This window comes from Caloenas nicobarica, chromosome 2 (genome assembly GCF_036013445.1).
Source record: "Caloenas nicobarica isolate bCalNic1 chromosome 2, bCalNic1.hap1, whole genome shotgun sequence".
Classification (NCBI taxonomy): domain Eukaryota; kingdom Metazoa; phylum Chordata; class Aves; order Columbiformes; family Columbidae; genus Caloenas; species Caloenas nicobarica.
This window is the reverse complement of record NC_088246.1, coordinates 116,149,265-116,175,079: the sequence shown is the minus strand read 5'-3', so window position 1 is coordinate 116,175,079 and position 25,815 is coordinate 116,149,265. Positions and strand designations below refer to the sequence as shown.

General features: G+C 39.7%; 1 protein-coding gene across 1 annotated transcript in view; it reads right to left on the bottom strand.

Annotated features, from left to right (window-relative positions):
* LAMA3 (laminin subunit alpha 3) overlaps positions 1-25,815 on the bottom strand; it is a 117,067-nt gene that overhangs the window by 90,097 nt on the left and 1,155 nt on the right. The window contains exons 2-7 of the mRNA XM_065627294.1: positions 20,550-20,702; positions 9,241-9,358; positions 6,902-7,020; positions 5,184-5,354; positions 2,174-2,271; positions 600-715 (exon numbers count right to left, since the gene is read on the bottom strand). Coding sequence (XP_065483366.1) covers positions 600-715; positions 2,174-2,271; positions 5,184-5,354; positions 6,902-7,020; positions 9,241-9,358; positions 20,550-20,702 — 775 coding nt within the window. The remainder of the gene's footprint in view (positions 1-599; positions 716-2,173; positions 2,272-5,183; positions 5,355-6,901; positions 7,021-9,240; positions 9,359-20,549; positions 20,703-25,815) is intronic.

Sequence of the window (25,815 nt, the reverse complement as noted above, 5' to 3'; positions counted from 1 at the left end):
CGGCTTCTCCAGCTTGACTACTCAGTCTGTGGACCTCAAGCTCTCCAAATTCCCAATGACAAGCACGGGAGGGGGTGCAAGAGTGGAATTGCCAGCAGTCCCCACCAAGAATGCCTGTGTGCCCACATGGGGTCAGTGAGGGGCAACCATCAGCAGGGGAACACAGGGCAGCTCAAGCATCTGTAAGCAGTGTGAGCCTTAAGCAATCTCTGTTCAATCTGAACAAGAGGCTGGATGATGGGGAAGCAAATTTTGGACTTGTACAAGATGCCCATATTCTCTGCTGTACTAGTGAGGATCCACAATCTGTCAGCAGACTGGGGAGAAATGTTGATTCAATGTACTAGAAGAAGGCTTCCACTGCTCTCAGGTAATATGCTCACACAAATTCTATTTTCATTGTTCAATAAGAGAGAATATAAATAATATTCACTGCATCATCTGTTCCTTATTGCTGTATGGAAATAATTTTCTCAGTAAAGAAAAAAGGTGTTAAAACATGCAACGTGGTGTGTATGCTCTATGAATATGTGTGCTATGGCTAATTCTGACCCACTTGTCAATGTCCCTTTTAATCTGGCATCTTTTAGGCTACTTACATTCACATAGGTTTGTGCTCCCAGCTGTTGCAGGTTGCCACTGTTTCTGATTATATCCAGGGCAGCAGTGATCACAGGTTTCCCCACAAGTGTTATGCTGACATTCACACCGAAACCTACAGAAACGAAAGCCTCTTATTCTACTGAAGCTGGATTTAAACTTTTTTTTTCTTAATTTTATTGCAGTTCAAGACTTAAACGTAGTGTGAAAAGGACAGGATATAAGCTCACATATAAAGAGGTTGAACAGTAATATTAGAACATTTTTGAACTTTCCTAGAACTCTTTGTGATTGTTTACTTTAATCATGTGATTATGAGTTTATTAGCATAAATTAGTTATAGAGAACATTTATAATTGGATTCAGTGGACTGGATTATTAAAATTTGTTTTAGACTATTAAATCATGATGATACAAACCAGTGTAGAATGTATCCTACTTTAGCTTCATTCCAAGGTTCAAGCTTGTTGAACTACAGTAAATCAAAATATTTATCACCTTTATAGGCATGCCTTCAGAATTTTTTCACTATGCTTTGTTTATAATAATTTTATTAGTGTTTTTAATACACCAAGATCATAACTTAATCTCATTATTTTTAAAATAGTGCACACTATTCATCAAGAAAATGTGGTTCATATTTATTTTTATTTAGCTGAATAGCCTACTTAAAGGGCAGGCTCTCATTATGGGCTAAGTCTTACTATTGTGCATAGTAACTGAATCCCAGGAGTAACATAGACCTCGAGACTGGAGAGGGCTTTTCCAATGTTCCTTCTTATCTGTGTAGTCTAATAAACAACGTGCAATAAACTTTTCAAGTATAACCATCCTGTTCTCATGGATTTTACACCTTCTATACTTACTTTTCTCTAGCATAGATGTCTTGAAAGGATGAACCCACTTGCCCACTTACTCTTCATTAGAACACAATTTAAAATATTGCATTGTCCTGATAAAAGTTTGTTTCAATGCCACAGTGGAGAGCAACAGCTGATTTAAACCAGGCTTTTAAAATATGTTTTAGATATAGCCTGATTATTCACAGTCACTTCCCTACAGCAGATGAGCTGAGAAGCCTGATCTAACACCTTGTGAAACCAATACAGAGATCATAAACTTCACACAGAAAGAGAATAGTTCATTTAATTTATGCTTTTACTTTTTATAGTAATGATTAAAAGCCATTGGATCTTGGCTGAGCTCAGTTACAATGCACAATATCTCCAGGAAGTTCCCTAACTTTGTTCTTGAGTTCGCTTTCTAATTCCTGCTCTTGGAAGGTGATACCAACCTATGTTTTCCACAAAGAACTAAGGGTTTCTAAAAAATTATTCAACCTGCCAAACTTTTATTTCAATTAAAAAGAAAAATCTAAGACCTTTTTGTTATTATATTTCATGTACAATAGCTCTTTATATGTTTTCTTGTCAAATATCAGCAGATGCAAGGTTTTAAATATAAAGAAAAATCCCTATAAGACTATATCATTCTATAATAAAAAAGGTCATTTGAAAACATTCATGTGGGGTTTTTTCTCATATTAAATTAATGTTATGCTCAGTTTACTTACTGGTATCGGTTTTCAGTACTCTTTGCATTACATACTTCAGCATGGCCATGGCAAACACATCGACCACCAATACTGATGTCTTTTATACTGTAGTAATACTATGGAACAAGCACAAAAAGTACATATTGATATTTCCTTACTTGTATTATGTCATAAATATCAACATCAGATTGTTAAATCTTGCTTATCAGAATTTTAAAGGCATGCCTTTACAAAAGGCCAAAGTCAGGCAGCCAGTGGTCAAACCTCTGTTGATGTTTATGTCCCAGCACTAGTACCAGCAAATCAAAGTCAATACTCACGGGGTGCCTGATAGGAACAGGTTCGTGCAGCTCACATCAAATGCATATTGCTATAGCTCTCCATTTCCCAGCACCCACACGGCCACCAGTACCCAGGCCCAAAGCTTGTTCAAAGCCAGCTTGAGGACGGAGATGTAAAGTACTGTCAAAGTATCGATTTGTGAGACCTTGGTCTGGTCAACACACCAGACACGCTGGTATGGGCAGTGCATTTTCCCCATTCAGTCACTAAACACTAGAAACAGACCAAAATCACCAGGTCAGCCAAAATCACTCATGACTCAAGCTGGATTTGAAATTTTGACGTGAAGTTGAAACACTTTGTATCTCATCCTCATGCCTTGCAGGCATCTAGGCAACAGAAAATAAAAATTTAATTGGTTCGACTCAGTGAAATTATCATTACTGTATACATAAAAATAGTAACTTCTGCAAACATTTTTGTAGCTCAGAAGTTGTTTCCTTGTCTCCTTAGAGCACCAGGCAGAATGCAGAGCTGTTGTAAATCTTGATCTCAATGTACTCCCAGAAAAATTAAAGGGGCATATTTAATGCCACTGGAGAATGAACAGAAAAAGGGTCAGAACATTATGCGGTCTCCTGTGCTCACTCTAGTAACAATACAGCCCCTCTAGGTGGTATATATAGCCTCTCTCATTGGTGATCCTTCCCCTGTACTCAGCACTGGTGAGGCCACACCTGAAGTGCTGTGTCAAATTCTGGGCTTCCCAGTACAAGGCAGGCATGGGCATACTGGAGAGAGTCCAATGAAGGGCCAGGAAGATGATGAAGGGACTGGAGCACCTGTACAATGGAGAAAGGCTGAAAGAGCTGGGACTGCTCAGCCTGGAGAACAGAAGGCTCAGAGGAAACTTATCAATATTTATAAATACCTGAAGGGAGGGGGCAAAGAGGACAGAGCCAGGATCTTGTCAGTGGTGCCCAGTGACAGGACCAGAGGCAAAGGGTACAAACTGACACACATGAAGTTCCCTCTGAACATTAAGAAACACTTTTTCACTGTGAGGGTGACTGGTACAAGTTACCCAAAGAGGTTGTGGAGTCTTCCTCCTTGGAGATACTCAAGAGCTGTCTGGACAAGGTCCTGGCCAACTGGCTCCAGGTGACCCTGCTTGAGCAGGGACGTTGGACCAGGTGACTTCCAGATGTCCTTTCAACCTCAACCATTCCGTGATTCATTTCAGTTACATATACATTCTCTACTTTTACATGGGTGGAATTGGCTGGGCACAGATGAGATGCTTCCCCAAGGCACAGAGTTTTTCCAATTAGTTCTCTTTGCTCTAGGCAGGTGAAGAACAGCAGCTGGGATATACAGACTAGGAAATATTTTTTGCCTTCTGAACTCTCTCTATTCAAACACACACATTAATTTCTAACTGTGCACACTGTTTTCATACTGTAAGTAAAACCTAGGCTTTCAGTGTTTTCAGCACAGTTGAAAACATATTTGACCGTTTTTGTGTATGAGTCTTCACAACCCGGTCTATAGTTTCATACAGCCTTGCAGAGCTATGCTTTACTACTAACAGTGATTGTACTGTCACTGGTCACTAATAAGTCAAATTAGCAATAAGACAAATGATTAATAGGCCAAATGGCCACAGTACAGACATACAATATGCTCTATATAATTAGATGTGCCATGAACCCAAACCATTAACAGGGGAAGCCAGGTAGTTACTTGAAAAAGAGAACAGAATTGGTCTGGTTTTCATCTGTTTCTATAATAACACAAAGATTTTCCTTAAGAGTATTAAATCTTAATAAAACACTCAACTTTTCATTCATCTATCCTACATACCATGGTTATGATAACATCAGAAGTTCCTTACACTAAAGCTGTGCTGCTTGTTGAGTACAACGAATACAGCATTTACATCTGCCTGTGAGCAACATCTGAAAATTTACTTAAGACAACAAAGTTATTTAATGGGAGTGCTATCAAGTAACTAGAATAGTTTTATATTTTTTGATGCAGAAACTCTCACACACATTTGTGCAGTGCCTCACCCCAGGGTTTCCTCCAATTGTTACCGAATCTTCATTTTAAATGAAAAGGTTAAAAACAATACAATATGAAGCCTGAGTCTCTCTAAGTATATGAATTTCCATGTGGTGTTCCATCGAAAGAGATCATTTTCCTTACATTTCCCCACTGAGTGGGAGTGGGATTTGGTTTTCAAGCTCTTGGATAGTCCAAAATCCACTGAAAACAATTAGGCATCTCAAATGATTCGTGGAAAGACAGTAACTTTCAAGTATGCCCTTTGATTCCTGCTCCTTCAGAACTCAGGTACTGTTTCCTGCAAATCTTTCTTTGAATAAATAGGGGAGAAAATAGTGTCAAATAAAACTGAAGAGATTTAGTTCCTCAGCCCTACATAAGATAGGTTAGAAGATTTCCGCTTTGGCTCCTTATAGCTCCTATGATGCACTCAACTTCCTTCCATATTCAAAAACAGGGAAAGAAGACAGTCTGTAACAAAATCATTAATTATTACTTCCCCTCCATAAATCTGTGCTGGCTGAGTTACCTTCTTGTTTCAAACGAATCTGGAGAAAATATGGGGATTTAAAGGTGGGTCACTGTAAAATTTGATAGTGAAAAAACATGCAGATAATTTTTTGGTCTCTAACAGGTTGAATACAATTGTCAAGCATATCTGGGTGAAAACAGTACTTACTCTACGGGTTACAGTGGGGTCTCGTTGAGCTTTTGATATCAAGTGTCCAAGAAGTGTATTAGTTCTGAGAAAATGAAGGCGGATATTTGTTGCTTTTGTGAATTCTCGAAGACTAGGGGAGTAAGTGAAGTTTTTTGCTCCTGGGCGTCCGTTTACCAAAGATACTACAATCTGAAAAAGAAGTAAGCACATTTTTGTTAAAATATATCAACTGCAACTGTTAGTAGTAGCACAGAGAAAAATTAATAAAAGAATCCAAAAACTTATTATTGTTTCTGAGCATATTTGCAGTAACAAATACACATTTCATACTGAAGCCAGGATATTGGGAAAAATAGTGTTGTTAGTCTTGGACTCTCCTGAATTCTCATTACCCATATGGTACATAGGAAAAAAAAGTATCTCTATCTGTTTTGAAAACAGTAGATATAACACACAAAAAGTACAATAGGAATAGTTGCAAATAGTTACACTAACAGTTGATAGTGTCAATGGGAGTTTTGCCTGAGTAAAAACATCGGATTTTGGCTGTTTCCCAAAGCACATTTATTTTTGTATTAAGGCGCAAACATTCCTGGAAAATATTATTGTTACCAGGTCCAGTGCCTGGGAGCATATTAATGGTCTTTTGGAAGAAAGTACACAGTGTTGCTTTAGAAAATCCCCTCACATGAAAGCAGGTTTATCTGACTTCCAAAACAAGGGCTCTGGTACTTTTTTATTTTTTAAAGAAACAGATGCCAGCAGCTTAGCAATAATGAATCTCTATTAAATGAAAAATCCAGTATGCATATACAGGACTTAGTGAGAGACTTTCATTTATTTATAACCAACCAGATAACAGATTTCTATTTTCAAACATCTCCTATACTCTGAAGCAGGTAACAAGGGAATGGTGATGGCTCTGATTGCAGCACAATTCCTTCAGGAAAAGTCATACAACATGTAGTAAGGGATGGCAACAGCAGTGTTCTTCTAGGGAAATTTTTTGCAATATTTTATCAGAAAATTTTACAGATATGTTAATAAACAAATTCTACTTTAATATGAAACTACAACCCCAGAGCCATATGCTCAAAATTCTGGCTAATTCTTGAGGAGATCAGATCTGGACTTTAACCACTTCAGGTGTAAAAGGAGAAAGTCAGCAGGAGCCATCAGCACAGCCAGGAGTTTAACACTTATTCGAAGAACACAAGCCACACAAGAACACAAGTCTAGCAGGGAACAACAGCTAAGATCAGAGCAATGTCTTCCAAACACATGTATTGTATTATAAATGTGTAGCATTTTATATATTCTTTTCTTAAATAGCTATTTATTCTTGAATGGTAAATATCTGCTTCCACAGCTTTATGCCCATGAGCAATTCTGATGCAGTAAAGTCTGCTCTGTATGTTGGAAATGTTCAGAAAATGAGGTTAGCACCTTCAAATGCATATGGTTTGTGAGGTACCTAAAGCATGATAAAAGTCAACACAGGTGGCTCTGAGCAGCCCCTACCCCCACAGGGGACGGTGAAAATTAGGAGGAGCCAGCTCACCCTCCAGAAATCTCACCAGCTACTCAAGTGCTTGGTTATGGACTTATTAATGTAGCTTCAAGCAGCCATAGCTGAAAAATTGCTTCCAGTTCTAGGTTTTTATTGAAACAGCAAACTTCTGAAACAAATGCTGCTTCCTTCCAGCATTACACATCACTTTCCTACCAGCACTTACCTCTCCATTTTCAAGAGGCAGAATGCGAGAGTACTCTGTGGTGCACAGGACATCACTGTCCCTCCTCACTGGAAGGTTAGCTTCCTTTCCAAAGCGCTGCAAGCAATCTGCTTTGGAGTCTAGTCAAGTGAGAACAAAATTATTTTTATGTGTGAAAATAAACATTATTGTTTTAATTTAAATTAACTACGAAGTATCTCTTTTGCTTTTCGGTAAATTCTCCCCTGTAATTGAATAATAACCAGTGATTGTACCGCTCAGCACAGAAAAACAGAAATTCCTAAAAACAAATTATTTCTTGTCCTCAGCAATCACAGAATCACAGAATGTTAGGGATTGGAAGGGACCTCGAAAGATCATCTAGTCCAATCCCCCTGCCAGAGCAGGAACACCTAGGTGAGGTTACACAGGAAGGCGTCCAGGCGGGTTTTGAATGTCTCCAGAGAAGGAGAATCCACAACCCCCCTGGGCAGCCTGTTCCAGTGTTCCATCACCCTCACTGAGAAGAAGTTTCTTCTCACATTTAAGTGGAACCTCTTGTGTTCCAGCTTGAACCCATTACCCCTTGTCTTACTGTTGGTTGTCACCGAGAAGAGCCTGGCTCCATCCTCGTGACACCCACCCTTTATATATTTATAAACATTAATAAGGTCACCCCTCAGTCTCCTATTCTCCAAGCTAAAGACACCCAGCTCCCTCAGCCTTTCCTCATAAGGGAGATGCTCCACTCCCTTAATCATCTTCGTTGCCCTGCGCTGGACTCTCTCCAGCAGTTCCCTGTCCTTCTTGAACTGAGGGGCCCAGAACTGGACACAATATTCCAGATGAGGTCTCACCAGGGCAGAGTAGAGGGGAAGGAGAACCTCTCTGGACCTACTAACCACCCCCCTTCTAATACACCCCAGGATGCCATTGGCCTTCTTGGCCACAAGGGCACAGTGCTGGCTCATGGTCATCCTGCTGTCCACCAGGACCCCCAGGTCCCTTTCCCCTACACTGCTCTCCAACAGGTCATTCCCCAACCTGTACTGGAACCTGGGGTTGTTCCTGCCCAGATGCAAGACTCTACATTTCCCCTTGTTATATTTCATTAAATTTTTCCCCGTCCAACTCTCTAGCCTGTCCAGATCTCGCTGGATGGCAGCACAGCCCTCTGGCGTGTCAGCCACTCCTCCCAGCTTGGTGTCATCAGCAAACTTGCTGATAGTACACTCAATTCCCTCATCCAAGTCATTGATGAATATATTGAACAGTATTGGTCCCAGAACTGACCCTTGAGGCACTCCACTAGATACAGGCCTCCAACCAGACTCCGCCCCATTGATCACAACTCTCTGGCTTCTCTCCTTCAGCCAGTTTGCAGTCCACCTCACTACCCGATCATCCAGTCCACACTTCCTCAGTTTTGCCGTGAGGATGCTGTGGGAGACGGTGTCAAATGCTTTGCTGAAGTCAAGGTAGACCACATCCACTGCTCTGCCATCGTCAATCCACCTTGTTACGTCTTCATAAAAGGCTATGAGGCTGGTCAAACACGACTTCCCCTTGGTGAAGCCATGTTGACTGTCCCTGATGACCCTCTTATCCTTGATATGTCTTAAGATGGCACCAAGGATAAGGTGTTCCATCACTTTCCCAGGGATGGAGGTGAGGCTGACCGGTCTATAGTTGCCCGGGTCCTCCTTCTTGCCCTTTTTGAAGACCGGAGTGACATTTGCTTTCCTCCAGTCCTCAGGCACCTCTCCCGTTTCCCAAGACTTGGCAAAGATGATGGAGAGCGGTCCAGCAATGACTTCAGCCAGCTCCCTCAGTACCCGCGGGTGCATCCCATCTGGACCCATGGATTTATGGATGTCCAGATTGCTTAATTGCTCCCTAACCCAGTCCTCATCAACTGAGGCATTCATTCAGTGGTGCCTGACAAGACATGGCACAATATTTCTCATATTGTCACAAAAAAGCTACATATGTCCTCCAAGATTTTGCATTTGTATTTGCCTTTGATTTTTGTGAGGAAGTCCAGGGTCCCATGGGATGAAGGACACTGTAGTTCTAACATACTCAAAACAAAGACAAACCAAACGAAACTAAAATTCCCAACAGACTGAGAAATATGCATGTGCTGAGTTACACTTTCAAAATATCATACTCATTTTTAGTGACACTCTCATCGCCAGTTCATTGTGGATAACTAAGACAAGAGAAATGTATTTGACTTTCACTGTCATCACAGCAGTTGAAATCTTTAGTGAGACCCATGATCTGATTTTCCTGCTATTGGGCGAATGATTAACAAAACCTGTCCACAAAAGAGCAGTGACACAAGGATTGATACTCACGAGCAAAATATTGCCAGGGGGTGTAAGTTCTTCCAAAGTCCACTGATCTTTCTAAGATCCAGAGATCTGGACGAGGAGAATTTGCAAACTTGATAAGGATGTAGGCAACATGGAAGAGCTGGTGACAGAATATACATAGATCATATCAGGAGTTTTCTGAACTTTAAAAAATTACTGCCATACTAAACCCAATGCAAATAAACACCTTTTCTTTAGTGTACAGTGATAAGGTTATCCTCTACAATTCCATTCCCGTTAAGATAATAGGCCGGATTCTCACCTGGCTACCCCACCCAGCAATGTGCTCCAATACATTAAGAAAGCTGCAATAGGACTGTGTTAAATGCCATCTCATACATTTTAGAACAGCTCTGTTTTGCACATGACTGATTGCTTGAGTGTGTTAAGGGTATAGTTCCTAACCTTGAAAAGTTAGCATCATGACACATCATTTAACCAAGATACTTTTGCAGCATCCTGGTACATCTGTGTTGCATTCCAACCATGTAATCATGCTTGTAGCCAAGAAAAATCACAATGGCGTAAGAGAAAATGCACACACTCTTTACACTGGGACTCCTTTAGCTGTGTTTTATGGTAATTTAAGCCACTTATTCCCTCACTTTAGGAATATTTCTATCATTTATATCATTTTGCCATTTGACAGACTTTCCAAGTAACAGAAGCAAGCCACCCCAGAGTTTTGTGGGTATCAAGTATGGAAGAGATTCTTATGACTGGTAGCTTATTCATTGTCTGAAACAGCTCAAAGAGCTGTTGATTCTAAGGGTCATTTAGAATTTAAAAAACCACAGTATGGATACGAGTTGTAAATAAAAGTGATCTGATACTGAGGTACAGTCAATATTCAAGTGAAGCCGTACTGGAATTTCCCACTCAACAGCCTCAATTCAGAACCATCTGCTTCCAAGAGATTCTTCCTTTGGTGGTGGAGGCAGGGAGTTACAGTCAACAGTCTGTCAAGTAACTGCTGCCAGAGCCCTCATATCAAATACACCCATGCAGTTTATCTTTTCTCAAACATCACAAATGTCATAACCCTGAAGCTAATACACAGGTTGTTAGACTCCAAACCACAAGTGTATACAAGCTCCCAACCACAAACTGGGAACAGCATCTGTTGCCATGCCTGGCCCATTCAGCTGCCAGCTAGGACCAATTCATTAGCTGTCACACCAGCTGGAGCCACCAAGAGCCAGATGCAAATGGTGAACACCACAGTGGAGCAGATATTTGGAAATATGTGTCCCTAACCAGCACTGCACATGCCAGTCCCATGGCTTCACACATGTTGCAGTCATATGGCTACATGCAGCCTCAGTCTTCACACATCTATTTCAGACATCAACTTCTGAATATGAAAAGTATTCACAGAAGAAAGTAAAACCTTCTTATGGAGAAATGGGAAGAATTCAGAGACTTCATGGAGCATGTACTCATGATAATACCTCATGTCCAAGAAGAAAAAAACTGAAACTTTTTCATTGTCCATTCATTTAATGCAGTATGTACAACTATCCAGGGCAATCATCTGTTCTATACATACCAAGGCATCACTGCAGCAGGTGTCATACCTTGAAACCTATTTCAGAAACTGCTGATTTGCTGAATGTTGCTTACCTAGGTCAGTGGAGAAATAACTGGGGAAAAAATAACCTTTCGTGTCAGTGTCAGAGTTTACCCTGACAAGCACCAACTCCTCTCCTGTCATACTAAATTAGGTACCTAAATAGCCAGACAGTATCTACGTATACAAAATGACTTACTAGACAACAGTATCAAGCAAAGTGAGTGGCAGCAATTCTATTGACAGAACCATGACAGAACTATGCACAATGACTGCAAAGGTGGAGTAATGCCCTTAAATTACTGACAGAAAGTCTCTTCACTGATTGTCAGAAATAGGTAAGTAGTTTGGGAACTGTGGCAAGATTTGCTCTTACCGAGTTTCTGATACTCTTTGCCTAAGTAATTTCTGCTACTTGACTGGCAAGTTTCAGAGCAGGGATATTAGCCAAGTGGACATTACATGTGATCCAGTATGGCCATTCAATGCAAAGACTGGTATCCTCCCAGGAAAGCAGAAGAATTCTGAAATTCCTGAAAAAACAGTGCTTCATGTTCTTGCTTTTGGTCAGCTGACTCTCTCAAGGGCCATTGTCCTGTTCAAAACAAGTTTGCACTGGGCAGGCAACTGCTTACCCATTACTAGTCTTGCTTCCCCTATGTTTTAAGGTCGTTGGGACTCCCATCCTTACATGCATGTTAGCAAGTGTGGATAGCACTCTGTGTGTTGATTCATACAAATTTCATCAAGGCAAATGGTTTAGAAAGCTCAAGAGGAAACAAAAGAAGCATACAGAGAGGGCCTGCCTTCTCCAAGGCCCCATTGATTGTAGTCACATTGTGGAATCATTACAACGATGACCTTCTACCTACTCTCCAAAGAAGTAGATGACCTCTGCTTCAGCTATTATATACAGTTATTATATTATTTCATGCAGATGCTATTTTAAAGTGCTGACACAGCCAGTCTCGTCTTGTCTCTTAACAGGTGATACCTTCTCATAAGCATGAGCAAAATAGTAGCAGTGAATTCCATTTCCTCTGTACTTCCACTCTGCTGAAGAAATATGAGACATACTCACTTCTACATCAGCGTCACCCTGGTCTATAACCTTTCATAAGAATATAGAGGATAAAGTGGCCAAAATGAAAGTACACAACAGTAAAACAGCTGAATCAGCACGTGCCATCCACCAAACACCTGCACGCCACTTCTGCTATGCAGCTGCGGAATTTGCTTAAGCCTACGACTACTCAATGTGTGTGAAGCTGAAGTACAGTCCAACATATGTGCTATATTAGGAACCCCACAACATGCTTCTCTATCAAGCCTGTCAGTGCAAGAATTGTCTCCCATTACCACACTTTGCATACTTCCATGCAAACCACAAAATGAAAGAAAAACTGTATGGCAACTTCAATCTTCTCTTGCATATGAAAACCTTCAATTTGCATGCAGCTCTCTAACATCTCATAGTTTAAAATACTGCTCAGGTTTGTACAGTCACATTCAGAAAGGGGAAAGGGATAGGTCTTGATAAAAATTAAATTAGTATCAGTTCATGACAATATATCACTAAACCTTAGTCACCAACCCCACCGTATGTCCTGCTTCTGACTTCACACGAATGCCAATGATTTGGCTCTGACCTGGATCAAGGATGCAGAATGATCACTGTGACTGAATATTGACTAAGTAGAAGAACGGCCTCTCTCCAGATCTGATGAGGCAACAATGGAAGAAAAACAATCCTTGGCTTGCAAAATAAATTCCAGGTAAAGATGGAGGAGTAATCTTGCTGACATAAGACCCATAAAAGCAAGCATTAAACCCAACTTTAATCACATATTCTGAGATGACATTTCACTAATTTAAATCTTGATGCTATTGTACTGACAGAAATAAGACCCACTCTGAAGAAAGGCATAATAAACTCAAAACAGCGTTTTTCTTCAGTCATTCAGTTTGGGGAAAAAAGGAAGTGAATTTCTTCATTTAAAAAAAAAAAGGTTTATTTGGTTGCTTTTAAGTCAAGTTTCTTTCATTAAAAAAACAACAATTTTTCAAAAGGAGCGTTAAAAATGTAAGTAAACATTAAAAATAACTGCTGGTTTTGTGTAGTCATATGACAATTTAAAAATCACCAAAAAATCTGAAATACAGCTTAATCAAAATTCTGACAGTTTTCTTATATGAATAAAGAATTAAGTTTAAAAGTAGAAACAGTATTTTGTTTCCAGTAACGGAAACAATCCACTCTGGAAACGCATGCTTGAAAGAGGATGTATTCCTGTAAACATCCCAACACCATATCCTGCTGTAATCTAGCAGCACGGGTCAAACCTAATGGATTGTCAACAGCTGGAACTTCACCAGTTCCATATTGATGTGACCTTTTCCTGTTCACTTAAGCTTGTTCAGATTTGAAATGTTCTTGCAGGCAGTGGCCTTGAAGGTTTATGAAAGCCTGGATAAATTTTTTAAAAATCAGCCACTAGGATGGGCAAAATGACTTGTTCAACTGAGAACGGAAAATTATAATTCAGTGTTAGGAATTACCGATATTACATTATAAGGAAGGAAACACTTCTATAAAAGCCCTTACAGGTGAATTTAAGACTGTCTTAAAAGAGCTCATTTAAATTGAATTAGAATCACACTATACCATTATTGTTGATGATATAACATTCATGAACACCATGCATACTACTTGTTTTAACCCAACAGACAGAAAACTTTCTACAACCCATTGCATTCTCATGAGAATTCGAAAAATTACAATAGCCATTAAAAACCTTTTCTCCATTTTCTCCTTAAAATTCTAAACAGCTCTTTAAATAGAGGAATTTCCAAGATTTGTTTGAATCCTGAAATACGTATGCAAATGGAAGAAAGACGTGCATATACAAAAGTACAGTGTATTTTCCTCCATTCCTACCACTACCAACTCAATACAGAATAGTAAAATATTGGAATTACTTCTTAGTTAAATGCAGGACATAAACTAGTAGAAAAGAAAAACACATTATGTCCTGAGCAAGCATTATGCTGTGTGCCACACACGTAGCAAAGGATTGTTCTCCCTTTTTGGCTCATGAAGAATAAAAATTCCTGTAGTGTGGTAACACCAAGAACACAACTAGAGCCAGGTAGATCATCTATCTGAGTCATCCTGTATATCTCAAGATGTGTTCAAAGAGATACCAACAACATTCTTCATGTAATCTGAATTGCAGAAGTACAGAGAACAGCTGTTTCCAACACAATAGTATTTCCTCAAACTGTTAGCAGATATAGCTACAGCACCAAAACTTCCTTCAACACGTTTTTCTAGGCTTCAGACTTTTCAGACTGTTTTTCTAGGCTTCTGACATTATTTCGAATACTGCCACTGTCACTGGGGTTGTCATTGCACATTATGCAGAAGATAGTGAGGTCCCTGCACTGAAGGATCTCTGCAAAAGATTCCCTGCATTATCAGACACGCAACCTTTCTCTGCTTGCTGGATAAGTTAGTAAAAAAAAAGGGAGAAAGAGGCAGAAATCTGATGATCATTCAGTATCTAAGCTAAACTTCTCAGACATGGACCGATGCAGGAGTGGGTACCAAGGAAATGTGAATTGTGCTTAGCACCTGCTCCAGAATGCATTAAAGTGAGCAATTCGCTTAACTTGAGAGGAAAATTGTATAGGTATACCTCCAAATATATTCCACATACATATGCACTAAGCTATAGATTAGTGTAAATATATTCAAATATTCATGGATTAATACGTGCGAGTACGCGTCTGTTTAAAGATTTGTACGTAAGCTTTTAACCATATACCTTTGTGTGTGTGTGTGTGTGTGTGTTTCTATATGTAAGTGATTTAATTCTCTCCTTTTTAAGTACGGTGTGACCCTTGACATCATCAAATCCGTAACATAGTCAGTTTTAATTCTAACAAATCCCATTGATTTGTTTTAAATCATTTTGTTAATCAAGTGCTGACTAAGCATTATCAGAGATCATATATTACACTTGTGATCTACCTTAATAAATCCTAAATTGTTGCTAAACCAAAACAGAGCTAACATTCCATTCTGCAACATTTGTAAGTCAGTGCCTGTGAATATGCCTCATTGACATGTCTGGAGATGTTAAGTCTTATCTCTATCACAGTCAACAGGCAGGACCAGAAGGGAGAAGCTCTCCACACTTCACAGTCACTGTTCTGGAAAGAAGAAACATTTCCAGAAATGAAAAGGTAGTCCATTGTCCAGGTTCAATTGGTCCTTGGTCTTTTTGCCAAGGCTGCAGGCAAATACATCAATGATTGTCAGTTACTATCCTGAAATGTCTCATGCAGCCACTTTTCCATTGGGATCTGGATAAAGACCAACTCAATGTTCATAATTATTTCTTACATATGGCCTATTTCTTCACGGAACATTGAAGCTATTCATAAGGGAAAGGATTTGTATGATTCAGACCTCAGTTGTCCAGGAGATAAACGTCCCCTTATGAGGGCTGCAGTCCAAAGTAGAAAGAACACAGTAGTACTGTCAGCTCTGGAAGGCAACACAAGAAAGTGCAGAGGGTTGAAAGCTATCAGCAGAGGTCCTGCTTTTACTATATTCAGTTGAAAGTGAGGTATTTAGAACAACATATCACAAAATGAAAGTAATGTGTAGGAATGAGCATGGAAAGGGAGCTGGGAGAAGCAGAAGTACAGATATAGAGGGAAGTGAGATCAATAAGTGGGAACGAAGACCTTCCTAAAGGGATGCTGAAGAAGAACCAGAAGAAGACAGTGTCAGGAAAGTGAAGGACAGCAAGACTTGCAAGATTTTTTCCTTTGTGTTTTGAGAATAATACCAAATCAGCACCAAAACCACGTTTTAAAGCCAATGACATAGATCTATTCACGCAAACATAACAAAAAAAATGCTGAGCCATTCAAAAGGTCTTTAATTAAAGTTTTAAGAAAACACAACACATTGACTACATCTTAAAGGACAATATATGAACAAGAAAGGCTGTATTTAGGGTATTTCCCTGATTAAGGCTGGCAAGCCAGCTCAGTATGAGCTGCTTGTAGTGTGACCAAGGAATAAATGGAGTGTGTGTTACCTGATACGAATTTTAGAAACTTCTATCAGACAGCTGCTACTTGATTAGCTGAAGTTGTGTTAATCTAGAGTTCACGAGTAGATTCACCGTATTGCGGTATGAGCCAAAATCAACTAACTTCAAAGGACAGCGTTTTGTGGCATCATCCCAAATCAGCTTCCTGCACAAACTGATATACCCAGAACCAGAGTTCTCTAATATGAAGTAACGCAAGATTCTCTGTGCTGTTGGCATCCCTATTTTTGGGTACTGCACGGACAATATTGTACCCTTCCAAGCCCTAAAAGCCCCTTTTCTCCCCAGTGTGAACCAAAGCAGCAGAGTAGGAGTCAGTGTCACTGCACAGGCGGAGCTGTGCAGGGGTTCCAGAGGCTTTGCCTCACTGCTGGGGCAGTTCTGTACGACTGCAGAAGCTGTATGCACTGGTTCTCATGTCCTAATTTGTTGGACTTCTCGTTGTTGTCATAGAGGTTACACAATTCCACACTAGAGCTGGGTCTAATTTCAGGATCAGCAGTAATATAAAGTCTTCAGTAGTCAAGCACGGTGAATGCAATGACTATTTTTGGAAGCTTGTGATAAATCTCCCACCACCTTGACGGTTTCTCCCTACAGGAGAAGGGCCTACAGGCCATTTAATTTTTCCAGAATCACAGTTAAATTAACTGTAACTTCAGACGCATTTTAAGAAATTATTTCAATCTTTCGTAAGTTAAGAACAATTGTTTTTAATAACAACAATTAGCTAAGGCTGATTAATATTCCCAACGACAAATATTATTTATAAAGCTATGGACATAAAGGATTGCTATCCAATATAAAAATTAAACCCATAAGAAATAGCTACCATATCAAAGCAACTCAGAAGATATGCCAAAGTGCAAGACTTTTTTACAAAATGTTTACAGGCTTTAATTAGCAGATAACATAAAAGCATAAAGTCCTAAACAGGCCATCTCTGTTATCTTAAATTTATGGTTGAGTTTCCCTCTCTCCTTAATGAAAGTGCTAATTTGGACATTACATTCCACTGTGTGCCTTTAATTTACAACAGTGACTAATAATATTGCTACATAAAAACTATTCAACATACTAGTGTGCAAGACTTCAGCGAGCCTGAGTCTTTCAGCACTATATTATTGCCACAAAAGCACAGTAAAAAATGACGCATAACTAAAAGCAACAATAAAATTTGTGGACTACACTTTTTGAAGTGCAACAGTTAGACATTTCTTTCTCATCATATACTATCAGGCTATCCTAAACCTTCAACTTCTTCTGAAGACGGAGTTCAGAAAAATACCTTGGGGGGATATTACTATAAAACGTGCTGAGCATTAAGCAAATCGAAGATGAGGGCACACCTGCTAAAATTAGGCAATCCAAAGAGTCAGGGAAAGGGCAATGAACTTCAGTCAGACATTCTGGATTCAGAAGTTTAAAATATGTCGAAAACTATGTCGGGAAAATCAGGACCAATTAAAGGAATAAATGAGACTTCATTTGATCCAAGCATTTTAAACAAGTCAGGAATAGCCACAGTATAAGCACATATGTTAACGGGATGGAGAGAGTGCCTCAGGGATCAACATTAAAATTATTATTCAGAAGGACTGTGATTGATTAGAATTTTAACCACAGTACAGAAAGTCAGAAAGGGAACTAAAGCAGGGCTTTTGCTTTAAGGGTTTTACTTTTTCTGTCATTACAAAGTACAGCAAAATGAGCATTTTGCTGGCAGAAAGATTTAACATCCTGATGGGATTTTGACATTCAAAATCACCCCTAGCCTTTGTGAAACAGAAGCAGCAGCAGGTGGGTGTTCTGTTCCAACTACAGGGTAGTGAGTGCTCAAACTTCCATCATGGTGCAACCATTCAATTAAATATTGTCTTTAGACCATGTTGAAAGGCTCTGCTGGGACACTACTCTCAGTCTTAAAGATATAATGGCAGAAGCGCAGTAATTTAAAAGCTTTTGACGTTGCACTAAGTTTTGCTTCCTCTAATTGTGAATGTTTGATGACCAACTTACAACTCAGTCATTACTTCCCTGCATGGATATGTATCTTACTCTTTGTCATGTTTTGCACATGCAAAAACATTTCCATATTTTGTTTGTAAAGAAAGGTGCCTCGTGTCAAAATAAAGAACGGGACAACCACTCAGTGAGGAAAACTACATCCCTGCTATCTTTTCAATATTGCAGCCTGTGGTTCTGCAAGATATATAGGCACACATTGGACTTTAAGAACATTTATTTTTCCTTAAAAGCCAAAACCTTCATTGCAGCTAACTTGAGGGGAAATTGCAGTCTGAAAATTTCTGTCTCTGTCAACTACTGAGAAAGTCTGCATGACTAACACACACTAAGCTCTTAATTTTTAGGACCCTGAAATAAGGTAAGGTGAATTGGGGTTTACCTGTTTGCTGAAGTAGACTTACTGTGTCACAGTATTTAATTTTCTTCTTCACTATTAGTATTGTGCATTACTGTACAAATTCGAGGTGTGAGAATATTAGGCAAGATGTCAAAACTGAATCTCAAGTTGAAACAAATCCTGAGATTAAGGTTTAACTGACTGAATGCAGATGTGAGATAATGTCCATGAAAAACAAACAAACAAACATCACATGAATCCTACTAAACACTCATCCATTTGCCAACTAAAATTATCCCTTCCTAATCACAAGACCTGCAGTCATTTTGACCTTTGTCTTGGGTTTCCCTCACTTCCAAGTAAGCTCAGATTTGCCTTTCCAAGTGCTAACAGAGTAAAGAGAAACACAGCTTCCCGCTGAGAAATCCTTTAGTAACTACAAGAATTTACAAGAATTTTAGCACATAGTAGTTGCTCTCCAAGGAGTCCCATAAGAAGGAGGAACTCAGTTCATATCCTTCCTCTGAAGGAAGGAGGTTTCTCAGAAGTTCACTCAACATAAAAAAGGATAAAGTGTCCGTCAGCAGATCCTCCAAAGAAGCTAACAAGTACACAGTGGGAATAGAAGTTTTGGATGGAGCAATGTGCTACCCAAATGAATAATTATGACGTAAAGTGTTGGTCACAAATATGCTGGACTACACCATAAGACAAATTATAGCCTGCAACCTAATCCTGAGTCTTGCAGAGACCACGATGGATGCAAGTAGTTCAGAAGCTAAGGTCTGCTTTACTGGGAGGTGATTGCCTTCCCACAGCACCCTCCTCTGCATTCAGTGTCCCTGCTCTGTATGCCCAGCCTGAAAGACACACTTCCCTACAGTTTGCTGGGAAAGAATGACTGAGCATCTCACTTCACAGGAGCACAAAGCACCAGAGGCTGCAACACTCCTCAACTGTACAGTGGAACAGAAAGAGCAATACAACTCAAGAGGTGGTGTCCTCAGCCAATGTGGGAACTGTGGTCTAAAAATTCATCAGCTTCTACCTAGCTCTCCCTTCTTTCATGGTATGGTGGAAAAAAGCAACCAAGAAAACAGGCATATCATCAATTAATAGAAGTGCAAATTCAAAAATCACAGCAGTTTAGTTTACTGATATTCTCTATCTCAAGTTGTCTGGCCTTTCTGCACTGCTGCTATACTGAATCCAAAAACACTGAATTAAGATATCCTCAAAACAAGAACCATTCCAGTCATGTGAGGGACAGGAGCATTAAAACCTCATGTAACAGAAGACGTAAAATAATTTGCACCTGAATCCCCAACAAAAGGGCAGCTAAGTCTCAGCGAAACATTTTTCCTTAGTTATTCATCCCCTTGCTGTCAACAAAATCGAACGCCCATTTGAAAAATCCTGTCCTATATAATCCGTCAATGAACAGTTACTACTGTCCAAAATATATATGCATATGTATACATATATTTTGCAGCCCCCAACCATATTTATAGTTTTATATTTTCAGCTGGCATGAACTTGCTGAGTGTAACTAATTTCACTGGACCAGTGCCCAATTATGGCAGCTGAGAATCCGTCTCTGTGACTTAAAATACAGATACAGTTGGCTACTTGACTATCGCCTGCAGAGGAAATACGGGTGTTCATGTTACTGTCACAGTACTAATTCATATTACACTAGTTTTCCTGTCCTTTCCTTTTTAGATCATGTCATCAGTATTTTCCTGTCTATCTTGCAGATCTGGCTGGATGATTGAGAAACCAGAAGGACCCCTAAGGCAAAAGCAGACTCCAAACAGTATTCTCAAAATGTGTGCATGGTAAGAAACCATGAAACTTCTTTCTCTCTCTCTCTCTCTCTCTGTGCCCATGGAAAAGGAGAATATGAAATGGAAGATAGAGCCCTAGTTTCAACAGAGCAGTCCCCTCTGTAACCTCAGGTTAACGAGTTACAGTGTCTGTGCAAGAAAGCAGGCAGTCATTAAATCTGTGTGATGCCAGTGGCAAGAGCCCAAATCATCAAAATTCCCAAAGGAAAACAATCACTTTAATAAAGTTAACTTGGTGAAGAAATACAGAATGCAAACCATACCAAAAAGCTGCGTTGTTGTAAGTTAAAAATCATCAGTTCAAACATCCTTCCCAATTGCAAAGTTTCTATAGAAATGCAAAAAATGGTCAAACCTCACCCAATAGCTCATGCACTCACCTGCCCCAGATCTAGAGTGACATTGACTTCATTGTACTTCAAGCCCATAGAAAGAGGAGGACTTTGCCACCAGCGCTCCGTGCCATCAATTGCATTGGTTATCGGGTGAGCTTTACCGGGATCAGCAGCATTGCAGTAATCACAAAACTGTCCCTGAAACACAATAAATTAAAAAGATGGTCTTAGCTGAAATCTTATGCAGAAACGTGTTGCTATTAATTCAGATTCTGAACGTGAGTGTTGACTCAAAATGTGGCTAAATTTTGTTTCTCTCTTTAAATACTGTAATTTTTAATGTATAAATTATTTCCCTAGCAATTAAAATACACACTTATACCCTGAAACACACTAAATTTTATGTTAAAAACTAACATTTCAGAAATCTCTTTAAGGAAACTAGAATAACTCTTTATTAATGAATTTATTAATACTTTGGTGAAATTACCTATATCACATCTGCAGGAAGCTAATGAAACAAAGACTCTTAAAACTGGATTAAGACTAACACACAAATCATCCCAAACTCTCCTAAAAGACCATCGAATATTCACATATGTACATAGCCTGGTATTAATAAAACCATAAAACATACTCTATATGTTACTTGCCTGTAAGTTTGGTGTTACAATTTTATAATACTGCTTTAATTTTTTTCATGCCATTGTAATACATTCTGAATCAGAGACTTCTGAACAATATGTACTCATGGAAAATGCAATGGATCCTATAGACTTTTCCCTTTATTTTTCCTTTTAAAGAATCCCATTGTATCTTCATTTGCAGATGTTGCCACCCAATTTCCAGGCCACAACTAAAGTCACTCTCCAGAGATGCCCTGATAACCTCTCTTTGATAGTCTCTAAAGCTCTTTGTACTCTTCTGTACAATAATGATGAATAAACTTCAGGAAACTTCATTGTCTTTTAATTTGGCACCTTCGCTTGCCCCATGAGCATTATTTTTATCTTCAAGAAACTGCATTTTACTGTCTACTATGATTAGTGTTGAAACATTGTCATTAGTTACTAAGGCATCTTCTTAGCGTCCCATTCACTTCTTACTCCAGTCACTGGGTGGAGATAAGCATTGAAAATGCTAAACTGTGCCAGACACAGATCTTTGTAGAACCCCAATAGAATAATTACATTTTCATTAAATGGCAGTACCCTCTTAATGGTTACTCCAGTCAGACCCTTGCTTAATCCATTCTGCCTGTGAGGTTCTGACACTGTGTTGGACCCATGTTTTATATAAAGTAATATTTGCAGCACTCTCTTTATCAGCTAAGCATATTTTCTTCAAAAATATGTGTCAAATCTTTTGTTGTTTCCATAACCGATATTGCCTGGCATGAAGTACTTCCCTACCTTATAAGTACTAACAGAATCCCATAAAACTGCCATTATTTTGTTTGTCGCTGCTGTAAGACTAACCAGTGTAAAATAACTGGAGCAATCATACTTGACCACTTTTACTAGAGGAATAGCACTAGGGCTCTCACATTCTTGCTGAGTACAGTCTTGCAAGCTTGGTGAATTTAAGATGCTTATCTCTAGCAGAATTTGTTTAACATCTGCCATAGTTACTAATGGATTGGAAACTACTTCATTGTTCTCATGTGATACAAATACACCATTTTGTGTCTTTCAAACACAAAACATAGATGTTTACTGAATATTTCCACATAAGTAGTAATAATTTCAGTATCTGCCTCCAGCAATGCCTCCATCCTCATCCTGCTCTTCCAGAAAGCCCAGAATACGACATTGTTTCCAGAAGATATGGCTACTGTTAGCTGTTCTGATTTAGCACTGCAGGTGTCAACCTGGCTGAGGGTTAACTCTTGAGAATTCAAAGAGCTGTTCAGAGACTTACTAAATCCTCAAGCACATACGTTGGTTACCTATGTCTGGTGTCATGTTATAATATGATTCTCCTCCAGCTCTGTTAGAGAAGATGCTTTGACTGATTTTCCTCCCAACTACAATACGGCAGGGATCTGCTGCATTCAGATACAGTTTGACGCAGCAGACACCACACCAGCCCATGCGAGCTACAGGCAACATTGCCAGTTTCCACAGCGATGACAAAGAACATCGTGTTGCTATCTGCAAAATCAATACACTGAGAAATCAATCTATGCACAAACAATTGCAGTTACCATCACGTCAGAGCATCTTTCCTGATAAATGCATACTTGGAGTTCTGACATATATATGTTACAACAATACAGGCTTCCCTAAATAGTTTTATAATGTGCGTGAAACATGTTCTTCAGATCTGAATTCACATTCACAATTATCAGGCTGGAAATAAACAGGAAACGCTGCTACAGCAGTTTCAGCTCTGATCTGGAAACAGCCTCAAAAAAACAGGTTGAATGAGCAGAAAACAATGGGGAGTATTAAATGCAAGCGTAACACTTACATGCACCTATGTGATTTCACTATAGCAGAGCACTTGATCTGAACTCAAGATACACCCTTTTTCTTTCTAGGCACATAATTCAAAGACTTTCATTGCAACAGCTGGAGTTTCAGCTATTTAAAGTACATTCCAGCAACACTGCCAATAAGGCAGCAAAACAAAAAATGAAAGAAAGTACATTATTGGACAGAGCAGCCCTCCCTGCTTCCCAATGGCAGCATCTCAGGCACGTCGAGCTCAGCCTGGCTGCTCCAAGACACATCTCCATTCCAGGAGACTGAGCCTCGAGACTTTGATTTTGGCTGCAGTTCATCAGGCAGGCAGGTGTGCATTTGCTGGTGACCTTATTACCCTCCTTGCCCCTGGTTCTCCCAAGTGAAGGAGAAAACTGGAACCGCATGAAGGAGTTTGCTGAAATACACTGGCATGGACCAGAGACACTCGGGGATGAAAATGTCTCACCTGTCAGTTATAGAAAATGTCGACAATGAAGGATTTGTTCACTATTTAATACCTAGCAGCTCTGTGCCCACTGGCAGGACAGGACAGGTATGTAGCTAAACTTTAATTCACACCTGCACACCACTGTGCATAGATGGGCAGACAAAACCAGGCATGCCATTTATCTATCAGTTGCTGAAATATTTTACACTGCAGTGCATCTCCTCACTCAACACTGTTCTTATTAAGTCATTGTCCCTCTTGCCAATGCACTAAATAAGGGAAACACACTGCTTTCCACAACCTATGTCCAGCACCACCTTCAGAGCCTCAGTTGAGCTGCCCATGAAGGGACTGTCCACCCCATCGATCTCCAAACACTTTTCTGGATTTGCCAGGTACTACAGCCTGCATTAAAAGACACGCCACCAAATGACAAGCTGAATGAGAGAGGTCAGTGGCAGAGCAGTGGAAATTAAGCTCGGACTGCTCTTCCTCTCCTTGCCCTGTTTTCAGTGTTCCGGATAGCACTGGCGACAGAGCTGTCTGCTCCCTTCATCAGACTGAGGATCGCTCTCCACGCCTTCTTTCCAATTTCTATATTCATAGAGCAACAGATGCAATCCAGCCTTGTAGAGACCCCAAAAGTGACTGACTCAAGTGTACAGCATTGCTTTAATTTGAACTGGCCTGACACGGTGACTATTACACCTATCACTTTATGTAAAAGCCTCATGACCTTCCCTCAGACTCTTCAGAAACAACACGTGAATACTTATGCTGATTTTAAATCCTTCCATGTAAGCTCAGCTTCTGTAAGAGTTTAATGCACTTCTTTCCAATTTTTCATGAAAGAAGAGATTCTCTTATTTGCAGTGTCTTTGAACTTGTGAGGTAGAGTGGCTTGATAATACATACATTGTGCTGTTATCGCATTTTCCATGGCTGGATTTCCCTGGTCTTTTGAAAGACTTTCCAACCCTTCTTGAACCACAACAACTACTGGTAAACCACAGAAGTATTCATGTTATGTATCTCAATGGGGCTTTGTTAAAACTGGAGAGAGACGCTGCTGTACCCACACTTACACAAATGCTGTAAGAGGCACAACATGCTTGCTTGTGCCTTGAGCTATCAATAGTCCTTCTGGGAACATGAATCAGGAGTGAACCATAATTGCCCTCTAACCTAGGACCTGTAAGGCAAATATTTAACAAGAGAAACTCCCCCTCTTTCCAGCCTCTTCCTACATACCGCAAAGCCTCATTTTGAGTTGGATGTTAGTATACTAAGGGAACAATTACAAAAACCATCAGTGGTAACGTGCATCACACAACAGGCTTCGTTTTGCTTGCTTGACATGTTTATCTGACGTTTGCTTTGGCTGGCTTTTTTTTATACTGTGATTTCTGATAGTCCAAGGCATGTTAGTATGAGATTCCACTGCAGCAGTGGGCTATAGCGTGTTGCTGAGAGATTATTTGGCTTGCTGTTCACCTGGTGGCATGGTTGTTTCAGGTAACTTTAAACATGGGTGTTGCATTCAATATGGAAGAATGGATGCCTAAACTTCAGAAGTGTGTTAGAAACACAGGACCAAGCAGTTTCCTGATCATCACAAGCTCTTTTTGTAACCTTAGTTTAAGCATGTAATACTTGTGATCCAGTTTTCCTATTAGTTAAACTGTGTTATACTCAGCCTGTAAGCATTTCCAAAGCGCTTTGAGCTTTTTGTGACAGATGACACTACACAGGTGTAAGGTAAACCGAGATTTCATGGTAAGGCAGGGAGGCATGGCAGAGAGGAGTTCAGGGCAGGGCACACTGCTGGCTGTGCCTGCCTGATGAACTGTGAGGGGAGGCTGCGTGATGGTGCATGCTCCCTTCTGGCACATGACAAAGACTATATATGCTGCAACTTCTTAGTCCTCTCTCCCTCTCTTGAGCATCTGTCCCCATTAAAAAATGAGAATAAAACCTCTCTTATCCATTGCAACCTCTTCTGAAGCCAGATAAAAAGAGTTGTTTCACTATTAAAACATACAAACACCTCATAAGACTTTGAAACACTAGCCTTTCTTCCAAGACGCTAAAAATTTAATTGCATTCTTTCTGTATTGCCTGGAGTCAGATAGTGGACCTTAAAGCTTTCGAAATCCCCTTCAAATTGCAGTTTCATTCTGGCTCTCTTCTCCTCCCACCGAGAGAGAATACAAATAAAATAACTTTGGAAGGTCTGAAGCTTTAGGAAAGTCCCCCCTTTAACAAAGTTCTGATCAAACCGATACTGAACATCTATCGCAGTACATCACAGAGTTTGGTGCATTTGTTACTCCTTCCTTACTCTCTAACGGACAAGTTAATACAAGTTCCTACCAAAGGAAACATATATTTCCAT